Source organism: Carassius gibelio, chromosome B23 (genome assembly GCF_023724105.1).
Source record: "Carassius gibelio isolate Cgi1373 ecotype wild population from Czech Republic chromosome B23, carGib1.2-hapl.c, whole genome shotgun sequence".
In the NCBI taxonomy this organism is placed as follows: Eukaryota; Metazoa; Chordata; class Actinopteri; order Cypriniformes; family Cyprinidae; genus Carassius; species Carassius gibelio.
The window spans coordinates 19,636,882-19,653,782 of NC_068418.1; the positions used below are offsets into that span (position 1 = coordinate 19,636,882).

The window sequence follows — 16,901 nt, forward strand, 5'->3', positions numbered from 1 at the left end:
TTTGGTAATCTGTGCAGGGTTGTCTTGCCCTGGCAACCAAAACCACACTTCTTTTGTGACATTTCGCGATGCTCTCGCTCTGATCAGTGATTGTCTGTGCACGGCCTCTCTCTGCTCTGCTATACGGGAGAGCGCGCTCTTCCGGGAGAAGTGCCCTTAAGACCCATATAAGGAAATTCCGCTCCATCTAACGTCACACAGAGCCATACTCGAAAAAAACTTTCCGAAACTTGTGACAAACCGGAAGGAGTATTTTTGGAACAGAAATACTCCTTCAAACGTACAACTTAATTTTTGAAACTTTGTCCATGTTTAGCATGGGAATCCAACTCTTTAACAGTGTAAAAAACTTCACGCCCCCTTTAAGGGCTTTCCGCACAACTCCGTCGGCCACTCTCAGGCTTGTTTTCGCTCACGTTAAATTAAGTTCATTTCTAAATGTGTTTTAAACCCGAATTAGAATTCTAAAAACGTTCGCTCACAAATTTTTCGCAAATACGTGCGTACGCCCGATAGCCTACAATAACACGCAAAACCCATTTATATTTCCATCCAAAGTTACGAATTAAACTTATGCGCATAATGGCACTATTTCCATCTATAAAGTTGAAGAGAACAAAATCGTCACTTCCCAATTAACTTAAGCGAAATATTGTGAAGAAAATTATTTGCTTCAGCAGGAGAAGGCACTGTAGGCTACCGGTTTATAATAATTTTGAATGCAATAAAATACAGACGAAACGCGGCCACGCATCTTATTTTCGGAGTCTGCTGTTTGAGCGATACCGTGTGCTAATTTGCTCAAGCATTTTAGAATGACAAAACTATCATTTCAGATGGTGTGCAATGAGATCTGACCGTTAGTTGGTCCAGGTCATGGTCCAGGTAGGCCTATGCTGTCCCATCACAAAATCACGTCTTTTTTGATGAGCAAAATGCATTCGGTAAAAGTTTTTCCAGTTCATGCATGTTTCTTTTTTGGATAAGAAATTTAACCTATAGTCAGTTAAGCACATACGTTTTTTATGCGCATCTTGGTGTTTCCATTCAGCTTCTTAAAAATAGGTGGTGGATGCAGAACACCTGCGCATGCGCAGAACTGACGAGGGGACGGCTGAGGGGACGAAGGGTAATGACATAGTACTAAGTAAAAGTGTAAAAAAACAAACAAACAAACAACAACAAAAACTGAAAACCGTTTGCTGTCCATTCACGTATTTGTCCAGTGTAAAGTAGTACATGGATAGGCAACGTCGGTCCTGGAGTGCCGATGTCCTGCAGAGTGTAGCTCGAACCTTGAAAAAACAAACAAATAAACAAAAAACATTCACCTGCCTGTAGCCCTAGTAATTCTGAAGACCTGAATTGGTCTGTGTTTGATTAGGGTTGGAGCTAAACTCTTAAGGACAGCAGAACTCCAGGACCGACGTTGCCTATCCTTGCTATAGTAGCATCATATTAATGCTAGAAAACCTATGCATTTGGCAACTATATATTTTTAAATAAACCATTATATTTTATAATTAAAATCTACTTCACCCTCATCTTGGGTGAGGGGGCGACTCCCCCTGTGGCGCTGGCCCTGTGTGGATGGAAACATATCATCATGATATGCTAGATTGTGGGTGGTTGGTTCAGCATTGCAAAATAATGTGGTTGTTAAAGTGCTATAAATGGTTTTCAGCATGTCCTTTTGCTTTTGTTGAGCGGTTGCTTAGTGGGCCAAGAAAAGGAGTCAGCTCTCAAGTCTTTGACATTGATATTCTGGCTAACAGAAATGCTTAAAGTTGCTTCTTTGATGCAAATACTCCATGCATTTGAAGTATCAGTCCTTTTTAGAAATCAATCAAGTAATTGCATGCTAAGTTTAGTGTAGTGTAGCTCAAACCACAGTAAACTTACACATGAGCTCAACTGCAAAAATTTCACAGGGTAAAACAGGTCTATAACATTTTCACCTTCACACAAAACTCCCAATCACCTGTGAAATTTTGCCAAACAACAGTAAATGTGACTGAACCCAGTGTTGGGGTAACGCATTACAAGTAACGTGAGTTATGTGATCAGAGTGCTAAAGTAACTCAAAAGTAACCTAACGCATTACTTTCCATATAAAGTAACTCATTAACATAATTTGTTACTTTTATTTTTTTTGGGATTAACACAATATTGTAATACATTACTTTTAAAAGTAACTTGCCCCAACACTGACTGCACCTCAAGAGCAATAATTATACCCTTACGAAAATTAACCATGGTTTTCCTACAAATAAAACCAAGAAACCATGGCTGCCTTAGTTAAACTATGGCAACCACAAATTAACCATGTTTTTGCTACACTAACCGTAGATGAACTATGGTATTTGTGGTAAAACTGACAATACAAATGGTAATACACCAAAAAAACATGGTCACTACACTTCTATTATAATAAAACCATGGTTAATTTTGGTAAGGGTAGTAATGCTTACTTTAGCAAACATCATTAATAGAATATAAATATGCATATTAACAAACTTGAGTGCCCCATCTCTACCAAGCTCCCATCTCTCCTGCCATGCTAATTGCACTAACTCCACTGTTGGCCCATTGTTTTTCCCAAGCATTAAAAGGCCCATTCATGTTTTTTTCTTTGGGTCCTCTTGTCTCCTAACTAATTATGCATTCAGACTTCTTTCTTTTCAAACTATCGTCATGGCATGAAACGACTTCAGCCTTCGAAAACTGCTACAAAACCCAATTATGTCTTCAGCTGACAAGTTACACACACACCCGTCTCTGTAACCGAAGACAAAACAATAGCTAATCAAGACACAGGGAACTATGCAGTACTGACGCCAGCGACCATCCAAAGAGTTTCTGACGTAACGGGCACCGGCTGTGAAGGCAGACAAAAGGGAAACGACGTAGAGAGAGCAAGAGAAAATAGAGGGGGGAGTACTTAGTGACCTAGAAGGTCAGGCTGTACACTGGGGTGATGATGCGGTTCGTGTCTTGTCAAAGCACCATGGGGGAATGTGTTTGTGTGTGCAGGCAGAGGGCAAGGGTTCAGCTCTGACCTAAAGGAAGAGAATCGAAGCTTGTGGCCTGGAATCCTGGGGTCACTCTTTAAATGCACATTCCGATGCATATTCCTAACAGCAATCCGCACATTCCCTACAATGAATTGGTTTGACATCACTGAAGGTCTCTCAGAGTCCAGCATTAGAAGAATACAACCAGTCCCTTCTTACTACAATACACACAGTCTCTGCCCCATAGGACCATGTTGTTTTTGAGGTTAGGAAAGCACATTAGGGTGTAGTCTTTTGTATGAGCTGCCGGTATCATAAGTGCAAAGACAAATATTTTGGAAAGAAATCAAAAGACATCTGCACAATAAAAGCACTTGTGCTCAAATGGCAGGGAGTTTAGTCTGAAGTGGACTTTAGGGAAAATAACCCTAATGTATGAGTGTATGTATTCAGCATATAAAAAAAATAAAATAAAAAAAAGAGGAATTATGAGGGGGAAAATACCATCCTTTTATTTTCAATCGACATTTTCATCCAAAAAAAAAAAAAAAAAAAAAAGTTATTTACACATGCATGCCAAAAAGGTACTTATTAAATATCCTTCAGGACCAAAGTATTTTCAGATATGACCTTCAAATATTATCAAATAATAATAAAAATAATCCTTCATTTTGTACATCTTCAATTAACAAAATTACAAAAATGAATAGAAAAAAAAAACGATCACAGAAAATAAACATTAAATAAATAACTTAAACATTAACAAAATATGTACAAACATTTGCTTCCTGATTTAGGTGCAAAATGTGCACCAGGACATAAAGTTAGACAGAGTTTAATAAACTAGTTAAACGAGTTGACAAAGTGATTAATCCACATTTTTGGATCTGGTTAATGGTTATATTATTTTTTATGGAATTTTCAACAATATTCCAGCAACCAACAGAAATCCACATCTACTTCTCAGCATTTTAGATGAATCTGAATACTTCAAGTCTAAAACTAATATTTAAAGTCTAAAACTAATATTTAAAGTCGCCCAACCAATCTTTAGCTAATGATTTGTATTCAGATTCTTTTGGCACACTTTAATTTATTACCAACTTGACCAAACAGGCTTTTAATTTTTCTCAGAAAACAAGATGAAAACACTGTTTTATCATCACTGGATTCTTTGGTTTATCTTGGCATCCGCTTTTGGTCTTCAGTATCCTTTTTGCTCCTTTTAAACAGGGAGTCTTTGAATTCTCAGTTCGCTTTTGTTTCTCACAGTTTGCTTTCCTCCTCTTCCAGGGGTCGGTTTAGTCCGGGAATGAATTTCAACAGACTCCGCCTAAAGCTCTTCTGTTTGGGTTTGGGCTTGCGCTGCAGTGTGCTGAACCCTCCGCACTGCTGTTTCTCTCCGTTAGGCACCGAGGATGACGACGGCGGGGCCCTCATGTAACTGCGTGTGCTGGCGCTGCGGGTCAAGGTGGTCTTGGCAGTAGCGAAGAGCTCGCTGGCGGGTCGGATGAGGCGTGGACGGCTGTTTTGAGTCTTCTCTTGGTTTGAGTCGAGCTCGTCGTTGCTGGCGTTGTTGGAACACTCCCCTTGGAAGATGCAGGTTTGGTAGAGTGGGTCGTCCTCAGTTGTGGCGGCACTTAGATGGCTGACGCTGCTACTTGTGCTCCCGGTGCCACATAATGCACGCATGGCCGCGGGGCTTGGAGCTCCCAGACTCCCGTATAAACCGGCTGACTCCAGAGACTCGTACACAGCCACATCACTCATGACGATGCCTGTGGGATTGAAAACAGATCGCCAAATTAACCTCTGGAAAGGTTTTAAAGGAAAATTACTCCCCATTTTTTTACACCAAAAATCATTAGGATATTAAGTAAAGATCATTCTCCATGAAGATATTTTGTCAATTTCCTATGTTAATATAATGTAATTTTTCTCAATATTTATATTTTTTGCACTCTCAGATTTTCAACTAGTTTGGCTATATATCTTGGCCAAATAATGTCCTTTCCTAGCAAACAATACATCAATGGAAAGCTTATTTATTCAGCTTTCAGATGGCCCTTACAACTTACAGTCCCTTACAGTCCAAGGTCACATATTCTTTTCTTCATTTACCACTCTTGAATTCGTCTATCACAACTTTTTGCAAACAGGAAGTGTTTTGTGTGATAAAAATACATGCAGAAGTGTGCAACTGTCAGGCTGCCAACTTTTAAACGTTCCTGAAACAAGCTCATTCAAAGGCCTGGTGTAGTAAAGATGGCTATCATGTGCTAAAAACTCACCATGCACAAGCCGCTGCTCCTGCACCATTAGAGATCTATATTCATCCCATTTCTCATGCAAGGTTTGCTGGAGAGACAAAAAGACACAGTAAGACTCATTTCACGTGTCATTCTACTCATCTGTTCATTTACTTTTTCCCATCATCATCATCATAGAGAAGAGGGAAGTGTGTGGTCAGGGAGGTCAGACAGTTCTCAAGTTCTCTATTGCCACTTCTCCTATCAAACTCATTGCAGTGTCCTTTGTTGTGTGGGTAAATTTATTATCAACTTAAATCAACCTAGTATGATGAAAAGAACAAAAAGTTGCTTGGTCAGGATACTAATAAACAATTTTTGTATCTATTCTGGTATCTTCTGTTTTTATCCATTTTACTGAATCGCACAATAAAAAGGGATGCACCTATTTTACAATAAACCGATAGCAAAAAGCAGATTATTTTTATGTTATGGCGGACAACAGCTAAATTGACAGCATTAACATTTTATACCATTTCGTCTAAAATGAAAACTAAAACAAACTAAAATATATCGTTTTAAATTCTACAATGAAGTTTAGGCATCACAGCATTATAAGGATATTAATTTTAAGGTTTGCAAAAAATTTAATTTAGCAGTGTTGTTATTTAATTATATACAAACGATATATTTGTAGCAATAGCCAACAATGCACCGTATGGGTTAAAATGATACATTTTTCTTTTATGCCAATATATTCGTTATGTTTCACGAAGACATTTTGTAAATTTCCTACTGTAACTATATAAAAACAGAATTTTGGATAAGTAATATGCATTAAGCCTTTGTGCCAAAACGTATCTCTCAAATACCACAGAAGTGACAACCAAAACGAAACTTTTAACTTTATGGCCTAGGCATCTTCTTTCACATATGAGAATGTCACAAGGAAGGTAAAAATGTGCCTTGCTTCGTTTCGGACGGCGCTATGTCAGCTGTATGTGGTATGTGAGGATTAAGACTGGCCTGTCACTGGAACAGGTGGGTTTGTGAGAGGAAACAGTCGTGTTCGGCGCTAGTGCTCATGTTCCAGCTGGGCTAACATTACAAGGCTTGTAAACGTTTCCGTATGCTTGATTCAAGCATGTTGTGTACATGTAGTCCGAGAGATTTACCTTTAGATACTGCAGTCGGGCTTCCAATTCTGCTTTTCGTATCGAGTCACTATAGACGGTTTCTAGCCTAGACACAGGAACAAAACAAAGTCACTTCATATTGTGCGGTATTACAATTCAAAGCCTCAATCTATTAAACACAGCAATTTAACAAAGTCAAAGAGCTCTTTAAAACAGACTTAAGACCACAATGTGTCTGAATAGGAGCTTAGTGGTAATCTAAAACTCCCCTTCCCCCAAATGTATATCATTTCAGGACCGTCATTGGTGATCTGGATATGAAGTGGGAACCTCTTTTTAATGGGCTGCCGTAAACTTTCTCATTTACAGCATAACCCCACGCTTAAAAGTGGAAATTACTGGGTTAAAAGCCGTGGGGAGGGAAGGCATGAACTTCTTTGCATTCATGTGGTTCACATCACCAGTCTCAACACTTTATAAATGGAGGTTCATTTTCACTGGCCTTTTATCTTTTATTAAACAGGAAATAAAAGGGGGAAGGAGAGTGTGGTTCCAATCAAGTGATAGCAGATCTAATTTATCAAGCTAATCAAAAAAAAAGACCACATGTACACTTGGAACAATTTAGTTTTAATTTTAACTTTTAAAGCTTATATTCTACTTTGAGGAAAGAGTGACATTTTGGCTTATTTAGAAAACCAGACATGGTAGAACAGCAAGTATCTACATACCTAATGCTGTTGCCTGATGATTTAATGAGCTGGACGATTTCTTTATGACGAAAGCCTTCCACAGAAGTGTCATTCACGCTGGCAATCGTGTCTCCTACAAATCCAAGAAAAAGAGAGTGTTAAACTGAGAATAGATCTGACTGGAAATTGTATAAGCAACATTTTGTGTCATTTACTGTATTTTGAAACCGGACCCATTTTCTTCCAAGGAGCACAAAAGGAAACTTTTTCAGTGATCACATTCAATTTCATTCTGTTCGTCACAGAAACCTTTTAAACAGCTTCTGAACATTTGAAATATGATGCACTAACTGCATTGACTACTTTTATGGTGCTTTGCTTGGACCTTTTTTGAGCTTGGCATCCACTATCCACTTTCACCATACAGAAAAGAGCAGCGTGAACATTCTGCTAAACATCTCCGTTTATGTTCCACTGAAGACATGTTATACAGGTTTAACCATGAATGAACATGAAAAGTGATGGAACAACTTTTTCTCTCCATTATAAGACTCAACTTGGAGGATTTTGGGAAGACATTTCACTAAAGTGTTTTGGGACACTTCTGCTGTAGAGGGGCTGGACTGCGCACATCAATATGTAATGAAAATTCCTTTTCTCCTTGGAGAGATTTGGGTTTTCTTGTCTAAGAACGATGAGGTCATGTGTTTTTGAGAGATAGGCCAAAGACGACAATAGCGCAAAGCATGCAGGGAATGCAGGAAGCGAAACCAACTCCGAGTAGGAGTTCCTCTTTACCGCTGATCTGACATCAGTTTATCTAGGAGCTGTAGTTGTTATATTCTAGACTTTGGAGAAGATCAACTGATCTCAGAACAGAGAAACTGGTATTTTAGATGCAGGACTGTCTATTCTTTTTGAAATTGTAGAAAAGAATGCAGATTCTGCATATAAAAAAATATATGCCAAGTGGTAAGAATTCATAGAAGCCTGAATAGGGCATTATATGACAATGACAGATGCATTTTTAGGAAAGCATTTGTTCTACAAGTTTCTAAAGGACAAAAACTAGTAGAAAATGCTAATTCAAAATTTGTGGTCAGTAAGTTTTGTTTTTGAAAGAAAATAATAATAAAATTTTGAGCAAAGTATTAAAATGAACAACAATTGTCAAAATTAAAGAGAACAAACTGTTAGATTCTAAAACAGAAAATAGTTATTTTAAAATGTTATTTTACTGTATTTTGATCAAATAAATGCAGCCTTGGTGAGCATAAGCAACTTCTTTCAAAACAAATTATTATTATTACTTTTTTTTAGATATTCACAAGGGAACCCGTGGCTCAAAATTATCTTCTAGATTTTTAAATCTTAATGTAACAGCTCCTTTTCATTTATACCAAGTAAAATAATTGTCTCAAGTACAGCAAGAATTTGCTAAAACAAAAAGGAAACAATGTTCAGAAAAAACCCCCCACTGTGTATAAATATGCAGCCCACAAAAAAAAAGCCACAGTGTGACTTGGCAGTATCCGGTTTTACAGTTTGAAAGAGTAAAAATCCATGTACAGTCTACGTGGGTGCTGCTCTGTGATATTTGCTCTTGCTTAAACAGCAGGGCTGCCACTCAACTTTCATTGTGTTGACAGATTGATGAGATATCCAAGTGAGAAAGCAAGCCTTCTAAAATATTACTCCTATTCACACAGACTCATTTTAATACAAAACATGATATTCAAGAGCTAGATGAAGGAAACTGATCTTTAGGTTTTAAAATGCAGTAACACACTCCCTGTGACCCTAAGGACCACTCTGAATATTCTAGCCTCTGTGTCAAATGCCGGAATTACTGAGCAAACATAAAGGGTGGTGTTAATGTGAGCAAACTTACCGACTTTAAGGCCTGCAAGTTGTGCAGCACTGTCTTCGTGGACTTTGCAAATAAAGGTGCACATCTCCACTGAGTTCTCACTCTGGTGATGCAGCCCATATGTCTGTAGACAAACAATAAAAAAAAAAAAAAAACGGACTGTAAACAAAGATGTCTCGTCTGCAAGGGTTACATTATTTATAGATCTGTCACCAGATTATACTAAAGTAAACAAAATGAGTCATACGCTCGCAAGGTGTGCCATTTTCTTGTAAGCTGTGGCTTATTGTTCGACGCAGCATTGCTAAATTGGGTCTAAAAGTGTTTCCACAGTGGATTAACACCATAATGTGCTCAATGACTAGAATGTTGACTTCACAAAGACTGACTTACAGACTCAATGGCTTAAAGGATGCTGAACGTGAGGGATGGCTCCAGGTGGTTTACTCGCATGCAAACATCCTTGATAAACAAGCCACACCGAAACTGGGCCATTTTTGTTGTCGTTTCGACGTTTGAACTGTAAATGCAGTTCATCACCACTAAACCACACAAAGCCATCTGGATGAGGCACGCAAAAATGTGTGGCCATTAAGCAGTTTACATTTTCGCACCATTTCGGAGCGCTAGCAACAGCTACAGCCAGTTTACTTGGCGTCAAAACCAATTTGACTTCTGTAATGTGGCGGTTTTCAAATAAAAACAATATTCAGTTATTCAATTTAGCCAAAATATTATGTTTGTCAGAAGCAGATTACATTTAATGTATTATTTTATACAAGCTGGATGGATGGATGGATAATATCATACAGTATCAGTAACTCTACACGGGACAAGCGGTTTGCAAAATGGATAGATAATATAATAGATTACATTATAGGACTGAATCATGGATGATGGGTTATATAATACAGTGAAGATTAATACAAAATATCAGCTACTCTATACAAGCAGTTTGCAATATGGGTGGATAATATTACATTTAAATAGTCAATTAGGTAAATGAAAAGTAATTTTCATAGTAGCAATAAAAGCTAATCACGTCAGTAAAATCCTGTGCAGTTTCTCCACTTCACAATAAAACAACTCAAGTCAGCTGAAAGACTAGCAAATGGACTTCTGTGTAAACTGCTACGGATATAAAGAAGCTAGAACTAATCATAGTGGTTTAAGAGATTTCAGACAGTAAATTCTACAAGTTAAAAACACCGTGCACTTCTACACAGCAAGAGAAGTTTAAAACAGAACAGGAAGAGACTTCGTGAGACAGTCAAAATGCAAAACATCAGCTTCGGTTTCCATTCTAAATGTAATCAGTAGCTCATGTCGAAACGCACATGCTGATGATATACTAAAGCCATTTGCATGCTGGTGCCTTATCAGTGGTACGTTGGTTCATGGATGTGTGCAGATTCAAATGAGCATCTGACTTTGCTGTTAGTTTCCTGACGTGCGTGGAGCTTAAATGTTTGCTATGGCGCACCATGTTTTCATCAGTCACCACAGAAACATGCTGTGGCTCCAAGATGCTCTCACGATGTTCACTTTCACAATGAATGACAATTTCTTGAGTGTAACGTGTAGGAACATCTTATTTCAATAGCTTTGAGTGTGGCTGATGGTGCTGCTCACTTCCCATACAGAAACCCAAAGCCGTTGTTGAGGTTAACAGCTTCGTGAGCCGAGGATACTGTTAAACCTCATTCTGTCAAATAGAAAAGGTGAATCTGACGAAACTTTGGATGACTCTTCATAAATGTGGTCTTAATGGAATCGTTTACTCAAAAATTACTCATCATCTACCCCCTTTTGTTGTTACAAACCTCAATGACTGACATCATTCAGTAGAGCGCAAAAAGAGATGTTTCAAAGAACGATCACGCTGCTCTTTAACATTACAATGAAAGTGAATAGGGACTGGGGCTGTCAGCTGCCAAAAAAAAAGCACCAAAAAGCAGTTAATATTTCTTGTGTGCTGTATTGTAAACCTTCTAAAGCTATTCCTTCAGTCAATTTTTTTATGTGGGGAACATACAGCAATTTCAGTGGATATTTAATTAAAAATCTTGCTTGACAGCGAGTCGCCGTTCACTTTCATTGTATGGAAAATAGCAGCTCTGACATTCTCTTTAAATTCAACTAAAAAGAGAAAGTCATATGGTTTCAAGTATTATGAGGGTGAGAAAATGTTTAAACACTTTTTCGAGTTGACTGTCCTTTTAAGAAAAACCTCTATAGTGTTAAATACCCATTGCATTATTCAATGGCCTGAGCTCCCAATAAACACTCAAAGAGCAAACAAATTTACAAACATCTCTGAAACGTGAATATTTGTAAAACATAGTTTGGAATCATCTTCCTTCCTCTTCCCACACTCTAACCGCTTCTCAGACACGGAGCGCCTCAGGAGATGCAAAGTACAGACATATTTACATAGTAGATACGGCCAACCGTATCCCCGCTGCTAAGAGACTCTGAAAACAATGTTGTCTACAGCACGCCATCCTAGAAAACTATTTGTTTCTTGATATGTTGCCTCTCATGCGACAGAAACTTGATGTTATGTCCTGTACTAGAGGACAAGGCAGGAAAGGAGGGGTCTCCATCCTGCATCTGAACTATTATACATTACTAAATATAAACTAGCTATCTGGAACATGTGTCAAAACAAATGAAATACTGCTTTGAACAGGGATAAATAATTACAAATGCAGAGTTCATAATCGGTTCCACATTGAGGAACCAGACTTTGATAAAGTGTACACCGTGAACAACAAACTACAGAGAAAACGAGCAGGTTCTCATACTAAGAGGGATTTTTGATTCGGTCACAACTACAACTGGATTACACATGGATAAATCGTAGCTAATAATAGATTCTGTCAAAATTAGGTCAAATAAACACTGGTGTCATTGACTAAACATAACAGCGATTTAACCATGACTGGATCCTTCATCCAAAGTCTTACTTGGATTTAATTACGAGCGGCCCACCCACACGTACAGGCCACCTTAGAAAGATTTTACATTAGTTACCACCACTTCGAAAACCTTGAATGAACTCAGAGTTTTAAATCCCTCTTACCTGGATCTCAAAGCCAAAGGCCTCCTCCTCTTTCTTCATCAGGATCACCGTTTTCCTGAAAGGAAAAACCAAAATAGAAGGGATTCTGTTAATATGCTTCTGCACAGAGACGTCTTAGTAAAGTGTCGTTCTGAATGGTTTGGTCTCAATCTATGACCTTGACTGATGTTCAAAGCTTACAGGAACATGGATGATGAAAGACACAGAGGAAACGCATAATCAACCGCATGATACTGCTGTTTGGAGGATACGCCTGTGTGGCGTAATGGAAAAGGTTTCAAAAAAAGGACAAAAAAAAAAACAAACAAAAAAAAAAGATTCTGAGATCAGAACAGCTCATTTTCAAACTATATTTTCAGTGAACTTTCGGTTTCATACAGTTATACAGTCTGTGTTTTTACAGTTCTCAATTACATCAGCCTCAGGGCATGAATGACTATCACATAGGTGCATTTTGAACTGGAGATGACTTCTGTTGGGATTACAGTACTAGTTGTCTACAGTAGTCAATGGAGCAATCTCAGGATTCAAACATGTCCATTATGAATACCATGACATGACAAGAGTCCTGTGTTTCTGAAAGCACTCACACATCATTAAGCAATCATGAATTATGCATACGATTAAGAATAAAAAGATGCATACAGTGAAGAAAGAAAGATCGCATCTGACCATCTGGCCGATCCTAATCGAGCTCCCTTTTTATTCACAGACTCATTCAGGCCTCACTGCAATCATTCGGTCCTCCAAAAAGGCCATTCTATATAAATCTATAATTGTGGTTGTTTAAGGGTGGATATTTTTATTCCATGACACCTTGGAAAAAGCGTGAATGACTAGGGTCTGACGTTTTCATAACTGTCACAATAAATAGATGTGTTTTTTAAGGAAGTAACAATGACGCATTCAAACACCAATCAAATCAGTGTAGGCGGAGAACAAGTGGTGGCAATCTTACCTTTGTGGTTCTGGAGTGTGTGAAAGGGGCTTCCACTTTTGCAGCCCACCATTCTGTTTGATTGAGAGAGATGAAGGGAAAATAGAAAGACAACAAGAGAAGAAGAAGAAAATGAGTGTCTGAGACCTTTGGAATATCTGCTCTTGTGCACTTAGAAATCCCCTCCTGATCAACAGGTCTTTTCCCAAAGTCTGAGTTGTAAGCTGTGCAACGTTTTCATTTCATGATTTTTAACAGCTTGGACGACATTGCAGATATAACCTGAAATGCACGTCTGCCTGCCGGTTTCACTTAACATTTTCTATCACAGTTTTCTCTGGTTTGGATTCTGATCTTATTTTATCTCTAGACTAGGTATACTTATCTCTGAAATTACCAGAAGGAGATCTAAGATGCAGCCAGGATGGAGAAATACAAGTTCTGTCGTGCTACAACAGCACTGATGATCTGGCTGATTACATTGCAAATCCAACCCAAACATAAGAATTCATTCACGTTACACCCGCACTTACAGACGCCCATTCAATCGGGCTGTACCTCAACCCCAACAACTTCAGCTTCCCACAAAGTGCACTTTGTGCACGAACCCTCCAAAGCTAGTAAAACGTTGCCTTTCTTTATTTTCATACACTTTGAGAATTGTCGTAGGGTCTCCCTCAATGACTTCATTTATTTCCATGTAACTAGAGGGTCCCTCGGGGCCAGTTGGACGGGGTAGCAAAGTTCTTGGCCACACAATACCCTGTTGTGGCCTGGCATTCACGCAAAGTGTAGGAGTCCAGATACAGAGAGCTGTTCATAAACCTACCCTGCCCTACAATCCAAAAGCCTGCCGTGTAGTACTCCACTGCCAGCAAGCTTTGTTTATGACTAATTTCTGCAAATTAAAATACAACATTTAAATGCTGCAGGGTAGTTTTGCATAAACCAGCGGTCATGGAGCCATTGTGTTTGACCTTAAAATGGCAAAAATTGCAGTCATTCTGCCCCAATTCAAATAATTGTAATATTTTCCCCACCATCTAAAAGACCAATTTGTACACAGCAACATAGTCTTAAAGGGACAGTCCACCCAAAAATGAAAAGTGTCATCATTTAGCCTACTCACCCTAAGTGACAAAAAAATTGGATTTTATTGACTTTCAATGCAACATTAAACGAATACAGAAAACTGAATCTACAACAAAACAAAAAAACTAAAACTAAATACTAAAATTAAACTAAAACAAAACACACTAAAACAAAACACGGAGATAGAAGAAGAGTAAAGAGTAAATAAATTACAGTATTGTCATTTCTCGGTGAGCTATCACTTTAAGACTATCAGAGTCATAACACATCTTAGATTTTAGATGTATTGATTGCCACCAGACAGTTACCGGGAAATGGTGGGAAATGATATCATATCAGTCCTATTTGAATTTCAAAAGCCATTTCATTACGCAACTGAACTGACTGTAGTAAATTCAGTTTCGCACCACAAAAGTTATAGATAGACAATCTGGAGGGGGCTTTGCTGCCCTGGACACTTGGTCAGGATCCATAAAACAGCTAGGCTGGCCACACAGGAGGTGGACGGGAAAAGAGCAGGCCCAGGATTCAGCAGGGACACATTTGAGTGGTTTAGTTACTCCTGCGTGTGGGTGGTCCAAAGACAACAGGAAACAATTTACACCATGAGTGACCATGAAACACACTTCAGTGTGTCTAAACCCAAGGGCCAGAACTAAGCAGGCTCACATCTGTACGGTCAAAACCCAAGAGACACTGCTTTTGCCAAAGGGGAGTACATTTTAAAGTTGACCAGCATATTAATGCCTCTCTTTGGATTTGGAAAATCTTAGAAGTAACTTTAGACTACACTGTCTATACTATCCATGTCTATAAATAAATAAAAGAATTATTATTATTACTATTACTAAGAGCAAAAGAGCATTTTCAGAGGTACATAAGTTAATTAAAAAAGAAAAGTTTTTATAATTTATATGAAAATGCCTTTTCTATGTATTATTTGTTAATATAATTATAATAAATGTTTTTATAAAGTTCCTAATGTTATAATGTTAAAAATGTCTCTTCTGATAATGAATGGTTGCCAACTTGCTACTTAAAAGAAAAAAAAAAAAAAAAGTTGAGCATACAACCTTTGACCTTGTGAAAATGTAAACAATTAATATAATTAATTATTTTACCACTGAACAGTAGTAAAATTTGTAACAAATGGGTCAATCTCTACTTTTTGTGGCTTGATATTAATTATCGCCTGTGTTGCATGGAAAATAATGATTCAGAGTCATGCATACATGAACAAGTGTAGCCACTTCTAAATTTCTGCATGACTGCTCACACATATACAGTCAAATGAGCTTCTTCAGAGGAACTGTCACATGCTGATGGTCACAGATGCACACTGATGGACAGGTGTGAATAAGCGCAGGTCAAGAAATTCCTTACATGCCAAGCAAAGTGAGACAACTGCTTGAGCCATTCAATCAGGAACATCATCGTCGTCTAATTGACTACCTAACTGAGTCTAGCTACCTTAAACAAGTACCATGCAACAGTGGTTGTTAATCCTGGATTATTGCACATTTGGAATGTCTCATACCTGGTTCAGAGCATCAAACAATGAGCTGATGATATGGATCAGGTGTGTTAATAAAAGAAACATCCAAAATATCCAGTTCAAGGCTACTCCAAGACCAGGTTTGAGAAACACATAACAATAAAGTTACATCCAATAATGGTGGCATATAAAAGTTAATAAGAGAGCTCAGCTTGTGTGCCTTCAAACTAATCAAACTTGAGTGTTGCATGCAACTGCTGGTTCTAATCAAAGCAAACTCATCACAGGACTGTTATTTCTGTGCTTAATTAAGACCAGAAACACAAAACAATATATTCAAGATGTTGATGCACAGAGGGCAGATATAAAGGAGGTAAAAGTGTAATACATCTTTTAAAGCTTTGACTCCAGTAGCTGATATTAGAGTGATGAAGTGCGAGTTCAATTTTAACTCTGTAACATGCTGAGGAAATTACAGCTCAATCTTGCTGAAGAAAAAAACTAATGGTTGCTGGTCTTAAGATAGTATATGATTATTCAGGATCAGGATTTTCTAAACGAGTATGTGCATTCAACATCTTGCCATTGTGATAATTTGCCAGTATTGCTCTAAAAACAGCCTAAACCAGTCTAAGATGGTTTGTTGGTCTTATCTTTTTTTGAGATGGTCTCCCAACCTGACTATCTGAAAATTGCATTTAATACTATCCCAAACACCTTTTTGATCATGGATTGGTTGACTAAGACCAGTAAATCATCTTAGGATGGACTTAATTATTATTTTTTTTCTATAGAAGGGAATCAAAAGTAGATAAATATACTCACATGTTCTGAAAGTGTATAACTAAATATGTTTATTAATATTTCGCCATGGTATATGTAAACACAGTCATGAATCTCAGGCTTCAAATGAAATGAATCTAACCTTTTTGAAGTTCCTTGGTAGAGTCCCTCCAGAGTAAGCGAGGGTCTTATAACTATAAACCTCAGAGTTTGAGGGTCCACGATCCACAGTCCCACAGCTGTCCGATTTGGAGGACGTAAAGTAGATCTCCCCACTGTCATGACACAGGGACCCGCTGTCCGGTTCGTTTGAGTTCAGCTTCTTTACGCGTCGGAAAGTCATGTTTTTCATAGTCCGCGTGTCACTCAATATGAAAGCAACAGTATATGAAAGAAAGAAGAGCGAGAGATGAAAAGTACTGAGTGTGGGTGAAAAGTCACCCACTCGCCACCAGCCAGCACTCTGACTTAAACAATAATCCCCAGCTCTAGCTCAGTTTCAGCAGCAGCAGCATCTGCGGACAGACTCGTCGCGTTAGAAACGCACA

General features: G+C 38.2%; 1 protein-coding gene across 1 annotated transcript; it reads right to left on the reverse strand.

The window, feature by feature from the left end:
- Positions 1 to 3,721: 3,721 nt before the first annotated feature.
- On the reverse strand, positions 3,722 to 16,901 carry tamalin (trafficking regulator and scaffold protein tamalin). Its single transcript, XM_052594618.1, has 8 exons — positions 16,496 to 16,901; positions 13,005 to 13,057; positions 12,047 to 12,101; positions 8,983 to 9,085; positions 7,131 to 7,224; positions 6,439 to 6,505; positions 5,306 to 5,372; positions 3,722 to 4,792 (listed from the first exon to the last, which is right to left on the reverse strand). Exons 1-8 carry the CDS (start codon positions 16,703 to 16,705, stop codon positions 4,281 to 4,283), a joined length of 1,161 nt encoding a protein of 386 aa, XP_052450578.1. The 5' UTR covers positions 16,706 to 16,901; the 3' UTR covers positions 3,722 to 4,280.